The sequence below is a fragment of the Euprymna scolopes genome, chromosome 22 (assembly GCF_053919585.1).
Source record: "Euprymna scolopes isolate OS-2025 chromosome 22, ASM5391958v1, whole genome shotgun sequence".
Classification (NCBI taxonomy): Eukaryota; Metazoa; Mollusca; class Cephalopoda; order Sepiida; family Sepiolidae; genus Euprymna; species Euprymna scolopes.
Window position 1 is genome coordinate 30,965,854 of NC_136503.1, and position 21,039 is coordinate 30,986,892.

A 21,039-nucleotide genomic window follows, 5' to 3' on the forward strand; every position below is an offset into this window, starting at 1 on the left:
ATTACACAGTCATCTATGTCTTTCAACTATTAATAATAATAAATTTATTTGCTGAGGCATTCTCTCTCGCTCTCTCCCCCGCGCTCTCTCTCATATTAAAAACTAGCGATCTGAGTTGTCTCTCTTGGACCCTTTGAAGAGTTAATTCCCTTTCTTTATGCTTTGATGGCATATTTCCTCTTGTCTGTATATAAACAAGTGAGTTGATGTTTTTCTCTTTCTTCGTCTAGAAATGTAAATAAAAACAGATGTGTCTCTTTCATGTCTGTGTTAAACGAAAAACATGTTTACATGTTAATTTTCTTTTTTATTTGACATCCTATTTAAAACAAATAAGGTATGTTTTATTTGATTCTTAACTTAATAATCAACCATCATCTTTTTCTCTCTTTTTTCTCTGATGTCCGGTTTTGGTAATTAGGATGCTGCAAATGTCCCATATTCCAGGGCGAGCAACATATTGTGATGCTCTCTGTTCAATTGAAAATGTTAATGAGTCGGGTTACATACAGTAACATTACTTCTTACGCACTGAAATCAAGTATCTCGGATATGCAGATGTGAAGTTGATCTAAAAAGGTGGTACGCTGTACATGACTGAACCACTTAAGGCATCCAACCAGGTTTCTGATGAAATATGATTGAAAGGATCTTTTCCTCCAGTTTGCAATCACGACCATTATGCTGAAGCCATTGCAGATCAGAAGTGCTTGGAGCCCATGCAAGATGGCAGAGCAAACAGAGATTGAAAAGACTTTGCTCTTGAAAAAAGTATGCCTAAATTGGTAACAGCTTCTTGAATCTTCCCCAGACACACAGCAGTGAGTAGTGATAGTACGTTTACAATCATTACCAGCATTCAATTTTTTTTCATAAGCAATATGAATTAGAATAAATACATAGAAGATGCTGCCAAACTTGCTGCAAAGGAGATGGGCTTCCTCTATTTGTCTATTAAACTTCTCACACCTGCCAATATCCCATATTTCTATAAAACCACCATTCACCCATGAATGGGCTGATGGACCAATTGCATCTCTCTCTCTTGGACAAAGTCCTGAACTGTCTCTCAAACTTCATCTCCTGTCTCATCACTGCAATATTGTATCCCTATGCTTGTTTTACAAGTATTCCCATGGAATGTTCTCCAATGAACTTACTGAACTTGTACTGCTTCATCGTAAATACTCCTGACAAATCAGACTAGCAGCAAAATCCAACCACTTCACTATAGAGATGCCCAGATGCCAGAAAATACTCGTCTAAACGCTTCTTCCCTTGGATCACTTGCCTTTGGAATTCCCACTTCCTGCTTCTCCAACTAAATTAAAAATAATTATATTATATATTATATTAGCCTGGAGGAAAAGAACATGAAAAAAAAAGTGATGTTTATGTTATTGCACTCATTGCCAAACCGGAAGTGATGTAGGTTTAAATTAAGGCTAGTCAATCGAAAAGAGGAGATGACTTTCGAAAATGTCAGTGAAAAAAGTGACCCCCTCCCTGTAGAAAAGTGCCCAGTTGAGGGTGAAGGAATTAATCTTTTTTTTTTTTTTTTTTTTTTTTGTCGTCGGAAGGGTCGAGCTTCAAAATGATACCGATCTCGTGAAAATCTCTCACCTTTGTTGAAAGTTATACATACATACATACATACATACATACATTTAAACAGACAGGTGAGGTTAATATAATAGATATTATATTTATATATATTATATATATCAAAAGGCAAAAATTGAATTGTAATGTGAAAACTCCCTGTTTAGGATGCTCCCTTATATCTCAACAACTATATATGTTTGGACTAAAAGTAAAAAAAAAAACAATAAAAGAGAAACATTTTCTCTGTTTACATACTCCATAGATTTGTCATTCTTTTCAACAGGTCCATGCTTCCAGAGATGCTCTTGCACAAGCATTGTATATCCGAACCATACACACAATTGTACGTAAAGCTAACAGTCTATTGAAAACCCAGCCGACAAAGAAAAAAGGACGAAAGTTATCCACTGGCAGTAGCAAATCAGGTAATCTTGATGCCGTGTTAATTCTTGGCTATATTTGCTTCGTAAGATTGCTTCCCCATTGATTTATTCAATCTACTCGTTAATTTCCCAAGTTGCTGAATTTTTTTTCTAAACCGAACTATATGAACAATCGCTGTAAGTCATCAAACAATGACAATCTAGTTTTACATGAAAGTTTCCTTCTTTAATAAAATGAATCACTCTATTGGTGTTATTGTCAGTTTTGCTATCTTTGAAACCTTAGCAACAATTGTTAGACATTTGATTATGCTGATGATTTTATAATTTGCTGTTAAAAATATGTAGATCAAAGACAACTCTCTCTCTCTATATATATATATATACATATATAACTACTTCATCCAGGCTAAATAGAGCACACACAAAGGAACAGGTCAACCAGAGGTCAAATAGGCCTTTGTCCGGCATAAGCCTGAAGAGTCCTAGAGTGGATGAAACGCGGAATATTCAGTGTAGCTTAATCGGCATATATATTTTATAACTTTATATATATATATATATATATATATATATATATGTGTGTCTTTGATCTAATTAATTGATTTTATTTTTCTCTAACAAATAAAAAAGGTTACTTAAAAATTAAGAATATGCAAAAAAAAATTTCCTCCGAATTAAAAATAAAAAAAAATAATTCAGCTTAGAATAATATTTCGAAATGAAAACAAAAACAGGAAATATTTAATAACGTACTCCGTTTAAAACATTTTTTTCAATTAAACTATCACAGTTATTTCCCCTTTTGATTTTCTGGGTTTTGGTTTGAAAATAAAACGGTTTTAGATTTCAGATAAAATCAATTAGATCAAAGACACCTATATATGTGTGTCTTTGATCTAATTGATTGATTTTGCACTACGAAACAGGTACTGTCAAGAATTGTAAATGTCAACTGAATTAAAGGAATAAATTATAAGATGGTCAACATCATGAACTTTGGAATATAGTCTTTTATCATTCACTTACTATATTGCTCTGTAACTACATTGAGCTTCTTAAATAAGGATTGGTATATATTATTAGGAAATAAAATATATTTCCACAAAAAAAATATATATATTAGTGTTGTGTTGTTTTAATCGAAATCGGGAATCGGAAAAATCGTAACTTTTATGGCTATTGGAATCAGTATCAGCATTGGAAAAATTTGTGCCATACCGATTCCTTTGATTATCTTTTTTATTTGATTTTGTCTAAAACTAAATCTTCCACTATCGTAATAATAAAATAATAAATATTTATTGATTTTAAAATATCAGTAAAATCTGTAGATCACATCCCACAAGTGGGTTTTTACGTTTGAGAAAATATGTGCACATTTAACATGTGTTTTTATGGTAATCAGGACAAAATAATAACTTTATAGTCAAATATTTAGTGATTTATAAAGAATCCGAATCGGAATTGGTAATTGTATCAGAATCAGGAATTTAGTGTGGAATCGTGAACAATTTTGGAAGTGTGGATATATAATTCCAGGTTAAATTTATCCAAAGATAAAAACCAATGAATTTAACAAAGTTATTAATAGTGCTCAGTAAAAAGAACAAGGTGTACTTTTATTTAATTTCAAGTAAACAATTTACATACTTATGACAGCAGCGATGTTTTGATCAAATAATGATCTCATTAGGTGATCTAAACTCCCTATTTCATAGAGATCACAATTTTCAATGGAGGCAAAATGATATCAATGTTTTCAAGGAATGGAATAAAAGTGGATATAGACGGGGGGGGGGCGTAAGGTAGGGGGAAAAAAGATAAAGAAGGAGTTAGAAGAGTTAAGCAGGTAAAAAGAGAAAGGAAGAAATAGACAACCAGGATCGTCTGTGAAAAAAAACAGCAATGCGAGATAATTTGCATGATAAAAACTTAATGTCTGAAATTTGAATTATCATGTGAAACATTTTAAATAAAATATCTATTTTTTTAATATATTTATTTATATTTATAATTTACTATATAAAAGTTAAACCAAGAAATTAAGGAATGAAACCAAAATATATAGATTAATCTGTGTAAATTAATGTGTAAATTAATTAAACATTGAATCTTTTTAAATAAAAATTTTTAAATTTTAGACTTAAAAAAAATAAAACATGTAAAAACTTAAAAGTAAGAATAAAGATAAGTAAATAAATATATTATTATGGTTGACTTAATATAGTTTAAAACAATCTCTATATATAAAGTAGTAGCATTCGTGTGTGTGTGTGTGTGTGTACAACTCCCAATCATCAAAGAAATATAAAGGCCATATGTGTGTACACCTCTCCTGGTCAATATTAATGCCCATGTTAGGATACTTCTGTCAAAGGAGACATTATATTGTATAAGGACTTTCAATATATATCATTCTTCAAACCACTTTTACATTATTGAGTTATGGTCATTAACGTATTACATTAAATGAAATGTATTTAAATAATTACCTTGATGACATTACTTATTCGACATAATAGCTTTGTTTCAACTGTACTAATTAAAAAAAATTTAATTATTTAGTTTATTTAAATTTCAAGTTATATTTGATTTAACTTATTTTATCTGAAATCTGAAACCGTTTTATTTTCAAATCAAAACCCAGAAAATCAAAAGGGGAAATAACTGTGATAGTTTAATTGAAAAAAATGTTTTAAACGGAGTACGTTATTAAATATTTCCTGTTTTTGTTTTCATTTCGAAATATTATTCTAAGCTGAATTATTTTTTTTATTTTTAATTAGGAGGAAATGTTTTTTTTGCATATTCTTAATTTTTAAGTAACCTTTTTTATTTGTTAGAGAAAAATAATTAAAACTAATGTCCTCATTTACTTGCATCCTCACGAGGGCCGAATTAGTCAGAGACACATGTGAACAAAATCCATCATCCTCTGCTCTTTTTGTTTTTTGTTTATAAAATTTAATCGGTGTTACCCAGGATTTATTATAATAATTATACCATAGCAAGTGTGTATAATTGCCTGCGAAACAGATTTTCTTTATAATTTATTTAATATCTTAAGTTAAAAATGGTCACTTTTTGCAACGTGACCCAATGTCGTTTAACCTCTAGAAAAAAATGATCAATGTAAAGTTTCTTTTCACTCCTCAAAAAACTTAAAATTGACGACTTTTATTGGTTTTCGATGGTGCTGAAAACGAATATCACATTTAAATTTGGGGCAGATAAGTAATTTTCATATGAAAAATTGCTTTTCCAAAAAGTGGAGGATCAGTCACTTTCCTATATAAATTTAATGTAAAATGGGCACCCACTTTCTAACCACCTAATAACTTCTTCATATCATAAAACAAATTTAACTGTGATATTCGTTTTCAGCACCACTGAAAACCGGTGCTTTTTTTTTACTAAGCGATTCGTTTATTTTTCATAATTTAGGATGTAAATAATGCTGTCAGTAAGCTTACATGAGCGGTTTACAAAAATATATTTTTGTTTTTGATTTTTTTTTTTTGAGGTGGGTATTTAATCATAGAATTTGTATAGTTTTTACCAGATGCTTCTGTAGTTTACTTAACCGCCTCCTAATGTAAACAGAATTTTTGTGAAATGTTAAACTGCAGAAGCACCTGTTGACAACTATACAAGTTGTATAATGAAAAAAGAACGAAAAACAAAAGTATGCTTTTGTAAACTTACTAACAGCATAATTAGCGTCCTAAATTATCAGATGAAAAAATGAACGCATCTCTTTGTAAAAAAAAAAAAAAAAAAAATACTCGCATGACCATGTCTCAATTTATTTTTTTGTAAATATTTTTTTTTAAGGAATTTAATGTTACATTTAATACCGGGCAACGCTAGAGACATCTTCTAGGATATCAATATAAAAATTAAAGATATATACCTATACACTAATATAGATACATATACATACAGTAATCAACTAACAATATTATAATATTGTAGTTGCTATAAGTTAGAATATTAACCTATATCTAGGGGATAGGGAGAGTGATAGGAAAGAAAAAAATAGAAATCAGAGTAAAATAATAAAAAAAGAAAAAAAAGATGAAGTTACTGTTTTATTTCGCTACAGTTGATATTGTGTAGAACAATAAGAAAATCTTAGTGAACAATGCATTCAACAAAATTTCACACACATTTCTAGATACCTATATCTAATAAGTTCAAAAGAAAGGACACACTTAGGGAGGTATTTTGGTGGTCAAGTCACTAAATAGAGACTAGCTGGTTTCCCGGCATAGCCCAGGATGTAATAAAGATTGACTGAAATACATGTAATTAGTTAAAAATTTATTAATAAATATCAAATAATATATTGATTATGCAATTTAAAGTAATAAGGATAGAAAGAATACATATTTGGGCTCTTCACAATTGTATTTTGCAGTCGCCCACACTGAGAATTGAACCTTCAACGTTTAGGAGAATATCATTTTTACAATTGATTGTTCCAAGTATTCTAACCACCGCACTATGGGTCCTTGTAAATTACTTAGGACCTCTATCCAGTCATGACTGATGGAACAAGAGCATGCTACCCCCATGAAGTAAATAAAGGGTTCTATTTGAAATTTCGTCGCAATTCCTGAGTTTGACAGAAATATTTCCAAGTTCGTCATGATATACCTGTAGAAGGTCGGAAATTACATCGATCACAATGTTGTGAAAATGGCACTCAAAATGAGACCAATAGTCCAAAGAATCAAAATAATATAACCAATCCTCATCTAAAAAATTCAGAAACGTAATAGAAAGAATAGACTGGTGATGGAGAAGCCAGGGTAGATTAAGCGAAACAGTAAAATAACAAAGGGTACCAGGTACAGTTATATAAAAACTATATATTAGTATATTAGACTGAAAAATGAAAATAATTATTCTGGTATTCATAACAAGGGTGTATGAAAATGAAGGTACCATTGAAATAGTATAAAAATTATGATAATCAAAAACATATAGTTAACAATGAGTTAAGAAATGTATTAACATTAAAAGGAGTAGCATTTAAAGTTAATACTGAAATTATAGAAGAGTATTTAAGTTACTAAGAAGATATGTTTTATAATGCTTACATTTAATAGATATTGCATGCTTTTTATTTAAGCGCTTATCTCTGTTCTTAAATCTTGCAATGTATAATTTCCCATTAAGACATAATAGCAGGGTGAATTTAAAGATTTTACAATTGGTGTTTAATTTTGGTTAGCCAATTCCCTATAGTATAAAGAAAGTGATGTTTTATTTACATAATTAGGACTTTCAAAAGAGCATTTCTGACCAATAAATCTTTCCTTGAAGGTGATAACAGCCATACCAATATATTATTTATTTATATTTGAGTTTTCTTTAGTAGAAATTGTGGCTTTATACATCATGGAAGTTGTTAAACATTTACCTTTAAGGTGACATTCCGATTTATTAATACAACTCCATGATTTAGTGCATTTAGATTCATTTGGGCTTAATTTATTTTTATCATTAAAAAATTTGTCTTTTTTTCTTTTAATTTAGATGTGCATGCACTGGTGTCCGACCACAAAATTTTCTACCCCCCCCCTTAATAAAACATTTATTAAAACGCACTTTTTATATGCATAAACATTGAATAAAATTCATATCTACATATAGCATGGTATGTATTCTTTTTTTTTCTAACTTTGACTTGGCCATTGAATTTTTGTCACTTACTATGAATTCCTGGGCAACACTGGGCTACGAGTAGGCTAGTTTAATATAAATTGGTTGTAAAATGTATGTTATAGCAAAGGAAGAAAAGTAAAGACATGCATTCATATTAAAATGGAAATGAATGAAGGTCACTAGTTAGCAAGTGCTAACTAAAAACATGAACAGAGTTTTGTAAATGAAAAATTGAGAAAAGGCGGAATTTTATAACAAAGCATTTTTATATTTATAAATTTTATGAGAATAAGTTATTTTCAGTCGGTAAATATTTGTAGAAAGTTGAGTAAATAGTCACAAGTGAAAAATGTTCATAGTGTTAATATATTCATAGTGTCAATATATTTATAGTGTCAATATATTTATAGTGTCAATATATATACAGGGTGGAACAATAAAGGTTATTGCCCTAAAAACAAAAACAACACTACTGCTTTATTTTAAAACTTTTATTGAAAAAAATCAATCCAGGTAATTTGATCATGTAATAAAGCTGACATCTATTCAATGTAGCTGCCTTCAGCCTCAATCACTACCTCGATACAGGTCCAGAACTGGGACCATGCTTTTTCCACAAACACTGGCAGGAGCTCGGCGAATACTTAGCAATCAAGCTCGCTTTGGTGTTGTGGGAGGTCATGTTGGTGATGTTCTCAACGTATAACCAAACAAAGTAATCCAACGAGTTCAGGTCAGAAGAGGGAGGCCAGTGAGAGAAGGACACAAAGTTGTAGCACTCCTGGAGCCAAGCTTGGGTCTCTTTGGAGTTGTGGATCGGCGCCAAATCCTGCTACCAAACCCAAGGTCTGCCAGCAGCCACCTGATTGCACCAGGGGATCACCATACTCTTTAGCACATCCAGGTACATTTTGGTGTTGACTTTCAAGCTGACTTTGAAGATGTGAGGTGGCATGATGTGGCCCTCACTTGAAACATACCAAAGACCACAACTGTGGCCAGAAACTTTGTTTTCATCACCTTGGACACATCCCTGTTATCCAGATTTGCATTTTGTGGGTGCTGGCAATGGTCCCGTTCTCATAACTTGGATCGGTAGAGAGCATGAGTTGTACAGCAGCACATCTCTGATCTCACTCGTTATACATTGTGTCACTTTCAGACATGATAGAAGGCCCCTAGCGTTCTTGGGATTTGTACACAACTGGCCAACTAGTAGACGGTCAGCAACAAAAATGAAAACTGGTTTTCATCAAACAGAAATGCAATCATATCATCTTTTCTAAGGCGACAATTTTATTATTCCACCCTGTAATGTACTAGTATTTGGCAGCGTGATTGATTTATCTTGTTCTTGTTAGTGCATACACAGATGTGAGTAGCAATTCATTTTTGTTTGCCTGACTCTTGTTTGGGTGTAAGTATGTATATGAGAAATAAAGAAAGCTTGTTTGTGAACCATTGAATCCTTTTCGCCTCCCCTCACCAAAGGCACAGGAGAAGGAGATAGGTTGTACGTATATTCTTGGATCTATCAATATGGCTGGCTGAATAAATCTCTCTCTCTCTCTCTCTCTCTCTCTCTCGATTGCTTGCTTCCTTGTTTTTAGCAGTTTTTATTAACTTATTGCTTTGATATTAACTTGTTACTTTGGGGGTTTGAAATGATTTTAATTGGTTGAAAATATTTTGAGTTAACACGTTCCTACGAAAACTAACTTGCTTTAGGAAGTAGAGGAACGTGAATGAAAACAGAGTAGAGAAAGAAAGAAGGAAAGCTATTTGAGCCATTAACATTTGTTTAAGCCGCTTTATGATTGCCATTACAGACAGATAACTTGATTTTTATTTATTTTTTTCCAAGAAAATGTGAACTGACAGAGAGAGAGAGAGAGACAGACAGACAGACAGACAGACTATGAGGAATATGATGTAGATAATATTTGATTTTTATTGATTTATGAATTTGTGGTTACCAATATAAAATTCTTTAAATTAAAAAGGTATTCAAAAATTGTAAGAAAGAAACCAAATTTATTGAATAAGGTAATTTATTAATTATACTAATAAGAAAAGAAAATGTCACAAAACATTCTAAGGTAAAATTTAGACTTGGTGTTTGTTCACAAGTATCTCAATGAATTTTGTGTGCTCCTTAGTCATTTGCTGCACTGAAAGTAATGAAAACTAATCTCTTTTTACAGAGGATCGCTTAAGTTCCCATCCTTCATTCAACAGCTGTACATCAGACAGATCAACCATGGGTGCAGCAGCCAATGGACCTGATGTGAAACAGTCTGCAAGTTTTGTTAACATCCTTGACATGTTTGGTTTTGAGAGTTTCAAAGTAAGTCAATTGTTGCCATCGGGTTTATTTTTCGTAATTATTTTCTGTATCTGTACATAAGTTGATTTTACATATGTTAGCTTCTTTCTTTCTCCATTTTCCCTTCTCTCTTTCTCTCTCTATATATCTATATATATGAGTGATTTTGTCTGTTTGTCTGAGAAATAGTCTCTACCAAACTACTCTATCAATTTTTGGTCTGTAGACTTGAAACTTGATATAAAGGGTATTCGGACCTATGGATCAAGTTTGATTTGATTTTTATCCAGTAAAAGTAGCTTATTTCATATATTAAAGTTGGTTACATCTTAATGTTTTCTTATCCATCTCATGATAGCTCAAACAGTAACAACTAAAGCTGGAGCAGTAAATGTTTTAAGTTCGATTCTAGCTGATGGCACACAACTCATTTTTTCTTTTTAACTTTTTAAATTACTACTATATATTGGGTACAATATAATAATCAATAGAGTATTAGCTCTATAATAATAAATATGAAATTTACATGGATTAGAATATCGCATTTACGCATATGTTATGACCAGGCTACGCTGAGAGGGGGACATTACTATGCATTGGGTACAATATGATAACCAATTGAGAATTCGCTCTATAGTAATAATAAATACAATATATATATATATATATATATATATATATATATAAACTAGCAGTTCAGCCCGGCTTTGCTCAGGCCCTATGTACTGTTCATAAATTTATGTGCATATGTAGATATATATATATATTAAAAAGTTTGACTCATGTCCAGGTAACCTACATCTAAAATTTCAGGTTTTTAGACCCAAAATTGGCAGAGTTTGGTAGAGTCTGCAAAGGTCAACTCTTTCAACTTTGACCTCTTGACAGCCAAATTTTCACCCAAAAACTGATCAAAAAGCTTGCTGTATGTCTGAATACCCTTTAAGTAAATTTTCAAATGTTTAAACCCAAAATTGACGGAATAGTTTGCTAGAGACCACAAAGGTCAAATCTTTTAAACTTTGACCTATTCAGGAGCCTATTCGTGACCAGACACACACACATACACACACACAGATGTTCAGCTTTATATTATATATATATATATATATATATATATATATATAACAACTGGTAAGATAAATTCCATGCATTTTAGCCTGAGGAGTCCTTACAGAAATGAAACATGAAAAATTTTGTGTAGTTTAATTGATATATATTTCCTTACTATTTATGTTTATATTTTTTTCTTTCTTTTCTAGACGAATAGGTTGGAACAACTATCTATTAACCTTTGTTCCGAGACAATCCAGAGTTATTATAACTCACATATTTTACGTTCAGTTGTGACAAGAGTCCAGTCTAGTGATGGCACTGGAAGCACAGACCCTAGTCACCATGGCGATAATGATGAGAACGACGTGAGAGATGAGATGGAGGATAATCAATATTTTGATAACCGACCAATTATTGATCTGATTTCACATCCAGTAAGTTTGTATGACACTGTAATTGTTTACAACCAGCATTATTAAAAGTGAACGTCTGGCTTGCTTCAATAATCACATATGTAAATTTATTTTTATGCATTAGCAAAGAAATGATGTTTAATCTTAATCTTAATAGTTATTGATAATAATAAAAAAGAAAGAATAATGCAAATTTAATTTTTATGAGCAAAGAAGAGAGGGCTTAACTTAGTAATTGCTAAGAAAAATAAATGAATGGCTTAATGAATTAATGAAAATAGATTTTAATTTCATCAAATTATTAGCTGGCTTTCTTGGCACACAAAAGTTTGCAAAGATTTCTATTTGAGACATTAATTTAAAAACAATAAGCATTTCATTCATAATTTTGTTTCTAACATGAAACCAAACCTTTTTTCATTTAGAATTGATATGTAGTTTGCTTGAAGCATTGTGTGGGATAGGTATGTAGTAGAGATTTAGAAGACTATCACAATGCGAGGAATGGGATATAGTCAGTGTTGATGAGAGAAGACGAAAACGAGTGGCGATTTACAAATCAATAAGTACATACATATATGTCTATATATACATATATTTATTCAATTGTATTAAGTATAAATGTCTTACTTGTTATGTCTGTGACATATCCATTATATTTCGGGAAAAAAATTCCCCTTTTCAAATGGTGGATGTGACAGTTCGATTCAAAGCATGCCGGATGGAACGAAAGAAATGAATTAAATTTAATTAATTTTTTTCTAGTATGGCCCACTTCCTTGCTTCAAACTGCTCAAAACTTTGTGTCATTTTTTTTGAGTACATGATGTAATTTTTATGTAATCATTCAATACCTGCTTCTAGCATGTTTTGTCTTGGGAGTTAATCTTTGACCCCTATCGTCAGGTGCACTGGGTCTATTTCTGTTTGCCACCAGGTTAGTTTGATATGTACTAATGCAACCCTCACCAAAATTCATACTAGTTAACATACTCTATTTACTGGCACAGGATCCAAATATATATAACCTGCATGTCAGTAATCCAGTTCCATTTTAATTATTTAATTTTTTTTCTAATCAAATTCTATCATTGTTGGGTTTGTTCGTAACCATTTCCATATTTCTATTATTTGTGTTGAAGACAACATTCTTCATTTAGCAAGTTTTTAACTAATACGAATTGGAATTTGTCTATACCTTCAATCTGTAATGGAATCGAGCCGTAAATAGATGACAACATTTAATGCTGCTAATACTAAGTTTCTTTGCTTTAAACCTTCTCACTCACCAGTTGCCATAACTAATAACACTCTACAGGAGAGCTCATTGTTCAAACTTGGTTTAACATTCGCAGGCAACATGAATTGGAACAAATACATTGGGGACATTGCCAAGGCTGCTGCAAAGAAGGTGAGCTCCCTCTATCATGCTAGAAAACTACTCAAACACAAGAGTCTCATCTTTACGAAGCCATCAATCGCTCATGCATGGAGTATTGTTGTGATATTGGGTTAGTGCATCTACCACTAGTTTCTCCCCCTTAGACAGGATCCAAAGAGTCTCCAATCTAATAGTTCCTGCACTGTAGGACAAACTCTAACCTCTGTTCTATCGCTGCAATGCTGCATCCTTAAGCCTGTTTTATCATTATTTTAATGGAATACACCCTGATAAACTCATCGCACTTGTGCACCTTCAACGTACATACCCTGACCTAACCCAATAAGCAGCAAAATCCCTTCATTGTCAGCAGCTGGAAATTTCCTTCTACTCTAATAGTTTCTTTCCTGGGACTGTTAGACTTTAGAATTTCCTCCCTGTTTCCTGATTTCCTGATTGTACTAACATGCAGAAGTTTAAATGTAATATGAACAAACATCTTGCTGCTCAACTCCCCACATAGTCCCCTGTAAACATGGTTTTATGTCCAATTAGCAATGTGCCTCATTTTTTTTGATGGGTAGAAAGGAATTTCTTTTTTGCGTCTGTTGTTTACATTTGTCTTTTCATTTTCGTCATTTAGTGAAGATTTGTTTTTAAAAAAGGTCATCTCTCCTTCGTCTGCATTTCTGCAAAAAAAAAAAATCAAAGAACTACAATCAAGTGTAATTGTGAATTTTATTTTCGTTTTTTTTAACTTATTTTTTCTTTCTGTTTCCGCCTAGAAGGGGATACATTAACTAAATTATATTGATTTCTTGTGAATTAAATATTTTTTCTTTAAATGGTATTTGCATCCTTTTCTTTCTTTTTCTTACAGGTGTGTGGCATTTTCACATTTCTGCATGAAACAGTCGAAGACAATGCAAATCCGACCAAATTTTTTCTTCACAGAATCGAGGCTTCCCATCATCGAAATTCATTGTATGTTTTTTCTGTTTAGCATTTTAATCCTTTTTTATTGGCAAAATATAACCAATTCCATTATTTTCGCAGTTTTTGAGATTTCCCATCATGGTATCTACTATATTTGTTGGACATATATTATTTTTTATTAATGTTATAATATCCAAGTCTAAAAGTAGACTGTAACTGATGGATGGACAGACAAACAAAATCTCTATTTATATAAGATAAGAAAAAAGTTTTGGTACTTGTGCAGAATTTGAACTCGACATAACTAACCATCTGCTTGGCTTTGCGCAGAACATGACGTCATATGCTCGGATTTAACTGTAATCTGACGTAAGACACCGATCAACCAAAGGAGCAGACGATCTTTGGGGGAAATATTGGGGGGGGGGATCAATAAATTAAGTGGTGTATCAGGACAAAATCCTAAGGGAATATCCTGGCTGTCTTAATTTAATTTAAAAAAAACAGCAAAAAAAACCCCCAAAAAACAAACAGTTACCCAGCTCCACCTTACAGGGAAAAAAATGTACATGAAAAAAAAAAATAACAAAAGTTTCCTTTTGTGATAAGTATTGCACTCGTGCATTAAACAAATTCTAAAATATGCTGCGAAACAAACAAACCAAATTATCTTTCACAAATTTATTTTGTCTATTCGAAATACAGTAAATTATTAATTTTTTTTTTTTTTTTTTTTTTTTTTTACACAGCTTAACGATAAATCTCAACTCTCCATCTCCAGTATTTACCATCCACCATTCTGCAGGCAGTGTTGTCTATGATGCTTCAGCATTTACAGAGCGGAACAAAGATACAATTCCAGACGACATTGTGTGGGTCTTTTCCCAAGAAAATTGTGTGTTTGGATTTGCGAGTCACCTTTTCTTTCAGGAAATCGGCGATGGTTAGTTCCAATACTACTTTCCTTCTCTTTTGTGGAATTTTGGTTTCTGCAAATCTTGTTGTTCTTCCAAGTATTGTTGACACTTGTACAGACCATTATCTATGACAGGGTTTCCCAAACTTCAGGACACCATTGAGCCCCTAAGCAGGGCAAAGGTTTTTCATGGAGCACTAACAAGATAATTTCCAAAATAAATATAAAAAACATTAATTTCAAATTTTAGCACTAACTAATGATTTTGGGGTTCCTTGACTTAAGGCGTAAGCTAAACGGAAGAAACCACATTTATCATATCTCTTTCCACCTGTAGTTATGTATCATATCTCTTTCCACCTGTAGTTCTGTATCATATCTCTTTCCACCTGTAGTTATGCATCATATCTCTTTCCACCTGTAGTTATGTATCATATCTCTTTCCACCTGTAGTTATGTATCATATCTCTTTGCACCTGTAGTTATGTATCATATCTCTTTCCACCTGTAGTTATGTATCATATCTCTTTGCACCTGTAGTTATGTATCATATCTCTTTCCACCTGTAGTTATGTATCATATCTCTTTGCACCTGTAGTTATGTATCATATCTCTTTGCACCTGTAGTTATGTATCATATCTCTTTCCACCTGTAGTTATGTATCATATCTCTTTCCACCTGTAGTTATGTATCATATCTCTTTCCACCTGTAGTTATGTATCATATCTCTTTCCACCTGTAGTTATGTATCATATCTCTTTCCACCTGTAGTTATGCATCATATCTCTTTCCACCTGTAGTTATGTATCATATCTCTTTCCACCTGTAGTTATGTATCATATCTCTTTCCACCTGTAGTTATGTATCATATCTCTTTACACCTGTAGTTATGTATCATATCTCTTTCCACCTGTAGTTATGTATCATATCTCTTTCCACCTGTAGTTATGTATCATATCTCTTTCCACCTGTAGTTATGCATCATATCTCTTTCCACCTGTAGTTATGCATCATATCTCTTTCCACCTGTAGTTATGCATCATATCTCTTTCCACCTGTAGTTATGCATCATATCTCTTTCCACCTGTAGTTATGCATCATATCTCTTTGCACCTGTAGTTCTGTATCATATCTCTTTGCACCTGTAGTTCTGTATCATATCTCTTTCCACCTGTAGTTATGTATCATATCTCTTTCCACCTGTAGTTATGCATCATATCTCTTTCCACCTGTAGTTATGCATCATATCTCTTTCCACCTGTAGTTATGCATCATATCTCTTTCCACCTGTAGTTATGTATCATATCTCTTTCCACCTGTAGTTATGTATCATATCTCTTTCCACCTGTAGTTATGTATCATATCTCTTTCCACCTGTAGTTATGTATCATATCTCTTTCCACCTGTAGTTATGCATCATATCTCTTTGCACCTGTAGTTCTGCATCATATCTCTTTGCACCTGTAGTTCTGTATCATATCTCTTTCCACCTGTAGTTATGTATCATATCTCTTTCCACCTGTAGTTATGCATCATATCTCTTTCCACCTGTAGTTATGCATCATATCTCTTTCCACCTGTAGTTATGCATCATATCTCTTTCCACCTGTAGTTATGTATCATATCTCTTTCCACCTGTAGTTATGTATCATATCTCTTTCCACCTGTAGTTATGCATCATATCTCTTTCCACCTGTAGTTATGCATCATATCTCTTTCCACCTGTAGTTATGTATCATATCTCTTTCCACCTGTAGTTATGTATCATATCTCTTTCCACCTGTAGTTATGTATCATATCTCTTTCCACCTGTAGTTATGTATCATATCTCTTTCCACCTGTAGTTATGTATCATATCTCTTTCCACCTGTAGTTATGTATCATATCTCTTTCCACCTGTAGTTATGTATCATATCTCTTTCCACCTGTAGTTATGTATCATATCTCTTTCCACCTGTAGTTCTGTATCATATCTCTTTCCACCTGTAGTTATGCATCATATCTCTTTGCACCTGTAGTTCTGTATCATATCTCTTTGCACCTGTAGTTCTGTATCATATCTCTTTCCACCTGTAGTTATGCATCATATCTCTTTCCACCTGTAGTTCTGTATCATATCTCTTTCCACCTGTAGTTATGCATCATATCTCTTTCCACCTGTAGTTATGTATCATATCTCTTTGCACCTGTAGTTATGTATCATATCTCTTTGCACCTGTAGTTATGTATCATATCTCTTTCCACCTGTAGTTATGTATCATATCTCTTTCCACCTGTAGTTATGTATCATATCTCTTTCCACCTGTAGTTATGTATCATATCTCTTTCCACCTGTAGTTATGTATCATATCTCTTTCCACCTGTAGTTCTGTATCATATCTCTTTGCACCTGTAGTTCTGTATTATATCTCTTTGCACCTGTAGTTCTGTATCATATCTCTTTGCACCTATAGTTATGTATCATATCTCTTTCCACCTGTAGTTATGTATCATATCTCTTTCCACCTGTAGTTATGTATCATATCTCTTTCCACCTGTAGTTATGTATCATATCTCTTTCCACCTGTAGTTATGTATCATATCTCTTTCCACCTGTAGTTATGTATCATATCTCTTTGCACCTGTAGTTCTGTATCATATCTCTTTCCACCTGTAGTTATGTATCATATCTCTTTCCACCTGTAGTTCTGTATCATATCTCTTTGCACCTGTAGTTCTGTATTATATCTCTTTGCACCTGTAGTTATGTATCATATCTCTTTGCACCTATAGTTATGTATCATATCTCTTTCCACCTGTAGTTCTGTATCATATCTCTTTCCACCTGTAGTTATGTATCATATCTCTTTGCACCTGTAGTTCTGTATCATATCTCTTTGCACCTGTAGTTCTGTATCATATCTCTTTCCACCTGTAGTTATGCATCATATCTCTTTCCACCTGTAGTTCTGTATCATATCTCTTTGCACCTGTAGTTATGTATCATATCTCTTTCCACCTGTAGTTATGCATCATATCTCTTTCCACCTGTAGTTATGCATCATATCTCTTTGCACCTGTAGTTCTGTATCATATCTCTTTGCACCTGTAGTTCTGTATCATATCTCTTTCCACCTGTAGTTATGCATCATATCTCTTTCCACCTGTAGTTCTGTATCATATCTCTTTCCACCTGTAGTTATGCATCATATCTCTTTCCACCTGTAGTTATGTATCATATCTCTTTCCACCTGTAGTTATGTATCATATCTCTTTCCACCTGTAGTTATGTATCATATCTCTTTCCACCTGTAGTTATGTATCATATCTCTTTCCACCTGTAGTTATGTATCATATCTCTTTCCACCTGTAGTTCTGTATCATATCTCTTTGCACCTGTAGTTCTGTATTATATCTCTTTGCACCTGTAGTTCTGTATCATATCTCTTTGCACCTATAGTTATGTATCATATCTCTTTCCACCTGTAGTTATGTATCATATCTCTTTCCACCTGTAGTTATGTATCATATCTCTTTCCACCTGTAGTTATGTATCATATCTCTTTCCACCTGTAGTTATGTATCATATCTCTTTGCACCTGTAGTTATGTATCATATCTCTTTGCACCTGTAGTTCTGTATCATATCTCTTTCCACCTGTAGTTATGTATCATATCTCTTTCCACCTGTAGTTCTGTATTATATCTCTTTGCACCTGTAGTTCTGTATTATATCTCTTTGCACCTGTAGTTATGTATCATATCTCTTTGCACCTATAGTTATGTATCATATCTCTTTCCACCTGTAGTTATGTATCATATCTCTTTCCACCTGTAGTTATGTATCATATCTCTTTCCACCTGTAGTTATGTATCATATCTCTTTCCACCTGTAGTTATGTATCATATCTCTTTGCACCTGTAGTTATGCATCATATCTCTTTCCACCTGTAGTTATGTATCATATCTCTTTCCACCTGTAGTTATGCATCATATCTCTTTCCACCTGTAGTTATGTATCATATCTCTTTCCACCTGTAGTTATGTATCATATCTCTTTGCACCTGTAGTTCTGTATTATATCTCTTTGCACCTGTAGTTCTGTATCATATCTCTTTGCACCTATAGTTATGTATCATATCTCTTTCCACCTGTAGTTATGTATCATATCTCTTTCCACCTGTAGTTATGTATCATATCTCTTTCCACCTGTAGTTCTGTATCATATCTCTTTGCACCTGTAGTTCTGTATCATATCTCTTTGCACCTGTAGTTCTGTATCATATCTCTTTCCACCTGTAGTTATGTATCATATCTCTTTCCACCTGTAGTTATGTATCATATCTCTTTCCACCTGTAGTTATGTATCATATCTCTTTCCACCTGTAGTTATGTATCATATCTCTTTCCACCTGTAGTTATGTATCATATCTCTTTCCACCTGTAGTTATGCATCATATCTCTTTCCACCTGTAGTTATGTATCATATCTCTTTGCACCTGTAGTTATGTATCATATCTCTTTCCACCTGTAGTTATGTATCATATCTCTTTCCACCTGTAGTTATGTATCATATCTCTTTCCACCTGTAGTTATGTATCATATCTCTTTCCACCTGTAGTTATGTATCATATCTCTTTCCACCTGTAGTTATGTATCATATCTCTTTCCACCTGTAGTTATGTATCATATCTCTTTGCACCTGTAGTTATGTATCATATCTCTTTCCACCTGTAGTACTGTATCATATCTCTTTGCACCTGTAGTTCTGTATCATATCTCTTTGCACCTGTAGTTCTGTATCATATCTCTTTGCACCTGTAGGTATGTATCATATCTCTTTCCACCTGTAGTTATGTATCATATCTCTTTCCACCTGTAGTTATGTATCATATCTCTTTCCACCTGTAGTTATGTATCATATCTCTTTCCACCTGTAGTTATGTATCATATCTCTTTCCACCTGTAGTTATGTATCATATCTCTTTCCACCTGTAGTTATGTATCATATCTCTTTGCACCTGTAGTTATGTATCATATCTCTTTCCACCTGTAGTTATGTATCATATCTCTTTCCACCTGTAGTTATGTATCATATCTCTTTCCACCTGTAGTTATGTATCATATCTCTTTCCACCTGTAGTTATGCATCATATCTCTTTCCACCTGTAGTTCTGTATCATATCTCTTTCCACCTGTAGTTCTGTATCATATCTCTTTCCACCTGTAGTTCTGTATCATATCTCTTTCCACCTGTAGTTCTGTATCATATCTCTTTCCACCTGTAGTTATGTATCATATGTCTTTCCAGTAAAAAAAAGATCAATAATTAAGTGTCTGCAACTATTTTATTTTTCTATATAAATATTCCACTTTGGGTAACCCTGATCTATAAAAAACGTATCCTTTTTTTTTATATATATACTATAGAGTCATCGTTTATCAAGGCCCAGAGGCCACTAAAGGATAAGGGTTAATGAGTGTCAGGTGAGAAAACACTTTGATGATTAGTTATGGTGGAAGTTGGGTAGAAATTAATTATTTAAGAGGACAGCTCAACAAGAATTTTTTAGATTGGACATTAAAACAGTCATGTTTTAGTCAGCTGTGAAGCAGCTCTGTGGTATTGTGTTTCACAGACAAGCAATTCTGGGAAAATCTCTGTGTAAGTTAGAAAAAAAATGATGAAAACAATTGCTAAGTTTTAATTATGATGCTTGTTCTTGTACGACAAGATTAAATTCATCACATTTGTCTAAGAAATCCTAGTTCTAGTGTCGGCAATTGAACGTCGCAGCTAACTTCTGTACTAGAATCAGCACCATAAATGTTGGCTGTTGTTTTAATATTTTAGAAGTTACTAAGGTCGGCCATGGGCAGTGGTCTATACAAGCACCATGTTATTTGGCGCTTAGAAATAATTATCCATTTGTACTTCAAAGAAATTTTTTATTATCTTGGGAAAGGTTTAGGAGGCTATTGCCAATTTTGACATCTAGGTACATTTCTTTTAAGATTGAAGGCAAAGTCTTTCAGCTTTTGTTGAGACATGGGCCTCAAACATTTCCAATTGCTGTAATGATCGTACCATTATCAAGTGGATGTGCAGCTTCAAACTTTCACGAAAAACACTCGTCTGGCTGAAACCACTATCAATAATTTTTCCCACTTTTTATCTATGCCTAAATTTAAACGCAGATTCCATGAACAAAGTTTCTTTCTTAGAACTGCACACGTGTGGAACTCTCTTCTGTTTGCCTGTTCTCCAGCTGACTACAATATGGTCGTCTTCAAGTTCAACATAAACAAATTTATGATGAAGGGTCCCATTAAGTAATCCAATTTACCAAATTTCCATTACTAATGAT

The 21,039-nt window shown here is 32.9% G+C and overlaps 1 protein-coding gene across 1 annotated transcript in view; it reads left to right on the forward strand.

The window, feature by feature from the left end:
• LOC145243945 (myosin-I heavy chain-like) overlaps nt 1-21,039 on the forward strand; it is a 101,290-nt gene that overhangs the window by 43,336 nt on the left and 36,915 nt on the right. The window contains exons 11-15 of the mRNA XM_080107073.1: nt 1,889-2,030; nt 9,869-10,011; nt 11,253-11,480; nt 13,721-13,824; nt 14,526-14,719. Of these exons, the coding sequence (XP_079963199.1) occupies nt 1,889-2,030; nt 9,869-10,011; nt 11,253-11,480; nt 13,721-13,824; nt 14,526-14,719 (811 nt within the window). The remainder of the gene's footprint in view (nt 1-1,888; nt 2,031-9,868; nt 10,012-11,252; nt 11,481-13,720; nt 13,825-14,525; nt 14,720-21,039) is intronic.